Here is a 4,089-nt window from a genome sequence, read left to right as displayed (position 1 = left end):
AATATCATAAACCAACCACTCTACTGGAACATACTGGAAGCTGGTAAACAACCAAAACAGCCGGTGTTGCCATCAATGACAAAACATCAATGCAAGACATAATCAAGTCCTCCAATTGCCAACAGATAGTGAAATATGCAAAGTTGAGATTGTAGGAGTGTGTGATGAAAGTATTGGTGCCAAATTGCATAATGGTTGCTTGTGTGAGCAGCTACATTCAGAGGAGATTACTGGAAGCAGTATTGTTGGAAGCTTATTCATATTGATTCATATATTCATGTACCTTGCTTGAAAATAGTTAGTCTCCCTAGCAAGCTCTTTGTATCTTGCTTGAGGCAGTGAATCTCAACTTGCAAGTCTCTTGTATCTTGCCTTGGGGTAGTGCATCTCATCCTACAAGTCCTTCTAGACGCAATGAGCTTTCTTGATAGTCTACCTAAAACAAACACTGTAATCTTGTTCATATATTGTGTCACAATGGTTTTTCCCTTTTTGGGTTTTCCAATTATATCTGGTGTTCTCTTGTGTATGGTGTTCATTGTTTTATCTACCATTGCTGCTAACAAGACTAAGGATTAATTAAATATGAAGTTGTCATTGAAAAGGTTTAAGTGATTGTTCAAGACTAATTCACGCCCCTCCCATTCTTGAGGTGTGTTTAACAGAATGTTCTTTGCTTAAATTCATTTTCTATTATTTCAAAAGTATTTTTTCATACCACAATATTCTTTATTCTCCTATCATGCTAATAGGTTGAGTACACGTTCATGTCATACAAGTCCTTTTCTTTATAACTAACTTTTTGCTTAATCTTAAATCTAGAACCACATACTTGATCAACTTGAAAAAAGGAGAAAAATCAATAGTAGAAGTAATACTCATTAATAACTTGCTGGGATGAGATGTCTATATCATAATAGTTCTCTAGTGGTTAATTTTATCAGAAGAGTCACTTCTTGTACAATAGCATCAAAATTTAGTCAAATCTTTTCTAAAACTTTCTATAAGTTATATCTCTTTTTTAAATTGAATAAATGTAAATTATAAAGATAAAATTGCAATCATGAAATACAAAAATAAAATGTACATCTCATAACAGCAACCTTAACTTCTAGAATACAAGCACAAAAGAGCCATCAAGGATAAGATGACCAAGAGAGCTACACAAAGAGAACCAGCAGTGCTTACTACCAGCCAGAAAATGGACACAATATTGACAATTACATAAGGAACCAGTACATAAAATAGACCTAGTATTGTCAATTACATAAAAGACTGAACATAGTGACAATAGAACTGCCCAGTGATAAAAAGAAATAACTAAAGAGGAAGAACCGACTAACTGAAACAAACCCGGATAAACAGTCAGTCCTGTAAGAAAGGTCTTAATCCTTGTATTATGCCAAGCTTCTTTTGACAGAGATCAAACACACACTAACTCCTAAAGAGATACGTAACTTGTGTATTCTAAAGAGCTCAATAATATTGACTTGAATTTAAACTTGGTTGTGAAAGGTTAAATGTATTAGACGACAAAACTGGCTGCTAAACATCAATAATGTGTCTGTCAAACAGTAATGAGTACTCATCATTCATTGCCTAACAATTCATCAACATACACTTAATACGCAAGTGGAGTGTGAAAACAAAACATTATTGACCATTGCACATGGCACCGTAGATTTTTACAGATAAAAGCCCAAACTTTGTAGGTAGGAAGATTGGACAAAGTCCAAACTTATAATTGTACATGCCACTGTAGTGATATCAAAGAGCCTACGAATATAGGCTAGGTGCAGAGCTGTTTTGAGAATCGTAACAGTTAAAAGTAATGGCTTGTGATTCAAGAAGCTTCCATTTTGTGTTGGTCCATGGATCTTGCTTTGGAGGGTGGTGTTGGTACAAAGTTGCAGACCTCCTTATGAAAGACGGTCATACTGTCTCTGCCCTTGACATGACCAGCCAAGGAATCGACCCCACTGATGCAGATCACATTTCCACATTAGAGGAGTACAATAAGCCTCTCACAGACTTCTTTACTGGTCTTCCTTCAAACCATAAGGTGTGCACTTTTTACACAGCTGAGCTAAAACAAGTAGCATGGCAATGGTCTAAATCTGATATGACAATATTTGTATAGGTGATACTGGTTGGTCATAGCGCTGGTGGCTTCAATCTGACATACACCATGGAGCGCTTCCCACATAATATCGTTGTTGCTGTTTTTGTTACTGCACTGATGACCCTCAGCGGATTAACTGCCTTTGACAGTTTGAAAGGGGTTTATTTCTAATATCTTTTTTCAATCTTGCAATGTTTTGTTTTGTTGTTTATTAGATAAATGTTTTTTTACCAGAATTATAAATTGGAAGAGGGTTTTGAAAGTATCTTGAAACTCTGTACATTAAGAAAGAGCAAATACAACATGGGAATAGAACTTTCAAAGAAACAAGCTGTAAATTCAGAAAGACTTCCAGAAATAAACAGCAAACTCTCAAGAAAGGGATAACCACAACAACAATCATGGAAGAGGATTGAATCCAAATCTGTATGAGCTCTAAAATGGAATTAAAAGTTGGTTCCTAGGGGAACCATATTATTTTTCCAGAGATTAGGCTCAACCAAAGGACAATTTATAGTCTCTGCATGCTTGACGAGATCCCTGTGCACTCCTGAAATGGAACCCACAACTAAAATGCCAAATTTCTTCCCTTCATTTCTCATAGAAGAGCCATCTTTAAACTCAAACTCTTTCAACGTTCTGAATCTCTTTCCATGATTAGGAGATGGAATGATGCTGCTTATCTGAATATGATTCTGCTTTTGATACTTTAAACGAATGGGAGAAGTGCGCAACTTTATGACAATGAAGGCAAACATGCGAGGAGAACTCATTTTGAACTCTCTACTCCAAACCCCAAATTTGAAACACAATTTTATAAAATTTGACAGCATCTTATCAATATCCACACTCGCACAAAATAAAATAAAAAACTAAGCATTTTCATAGATAAAAATTCACCACTTAATTACATAGTTCTTGTATTCTCTATTATATACTTGTTATATTTAAGACCATAAAGATTTTTTATATATAAGACATAAATTTATTTTAATTTCAATTTCATTTTTTATATTTATGACTTTTTTTGGTTGATCTATAGATTTCTTCTGGACTTCGAAACTTTGGAGACCTCACATATTCCTTTGCGAATGGAGAAGAAAATAAACCCACATCCGTAAAGTTTGGCAAACAATTTTCACAAGAATTTTTGTTACAGAACACACCCTCTTCGGTAAACTATTGAAATCAAACTGCTGGGCTTAACTATAGACTTAATTGTTTGATTGACTGGTTGGTATCATGGAATTCATGCAGGATATTTGTTTGACCCATTCTCTGCTGAAAAGATCTCCTTACTGGGAAGGAGTTGTTTCCTACACAAAGGAAAACTATGGACGAGTTCCCCGAGCTTACATTGTAGCCAAAGAAGATAAATTACTTCCGGAGGAATTCCAGAGAAAAATGATCGCAGACAATCCTCCACAAATGGTATATGAGATAGAAGGATCAGATCACTCTCCTTTCTTCTGCAAGCCTGATCAACTTGCTCACATACTCCTGCAAATTGCCAATAGATGCCTATGTAACTAATTGCAAGTAGATGGCTATGTAACTAATGACGTGCCTCATTTTCCTTTTCTTTGCATGTAATCCATAGTAAGAATCACAATATTTATATGATACTTACAAATCCTGTAAAATATAGCCTTACCAAATACTCGTACTTTGAATGAAAGCATGGGCTTGTTTGTAAGAAGCAAAATTTATAAATTCTGTCAGGTGATCTGCATCGATCTTTGAATGTATCAAAGTGTAAAGAAAATATAGTACTTTTCTTAAATTAAATAAATGTAATAACTTAAATTAGTTGGTTCATACTACATGCTATAATTAAATAAAAGGACAGGGTATTTAGTTGGTTCATTCTGGTTGAAGGATTGGGAAGGTTTCTCAACTACCACAGATAATGGTTTTATCAAGGGATGGAAAGTAGTTGGGTGTTTTAGTTTCATTTCTCATCTTTA

The 4,089-nt window shown here is 34.8% G+C and overlaps 1 protein-coding gene across 1 annotated transcript; it reads left to right on the top strand.

Annotated features, from left to right (window-relative positions):
* The first annotated feature begins 1,702 nt into the window (after nucleotides 1-1,702).
* Nucleotides 1,703-3,795, top strand: LOC131031014 (methylesterase 1). The gene is made up of 4 exons (XM_057962014.2): nucleotides 1,703-2,062; nucleotides 2,141-2,281; nucleotides 3,165-3,296; nucleotides 3,380-3,795. Exons 1-4 carry the CDS (start codon nucleotides 1,832-1,834, stop codon nucleotides 3,653-3,655), a joined length of 780 nt encoding a protein of 259 aa, XP_057817997.1. The 5' UTR covers nucleotides 1,703-1,831; the 3' UTR covers nucleotides 3,656-3,795.
* The last annotated feature ends 294 nt before the right edge of the window (nucleotides 3,796-4,089 follow it).

This window comes from Cryptomeria japonica, chromosome 3 (assembly GCF_030272615.1).
Source record: "Cryptomeria japonica chromosome 3, Sugi_1.0, whole genome shotgun sequence".
Taxonomy (NCBI): domain Eukaryota; kingdom Viridiplantae; phylum Streptophyta; class Pinopsida; order Cupressales; family Cupressaceae; genus Cryptomeria; species Cryptomeria japonica.
This window is presented reverse-complemented; position numbering and strand designations above follow the sequence as displayed.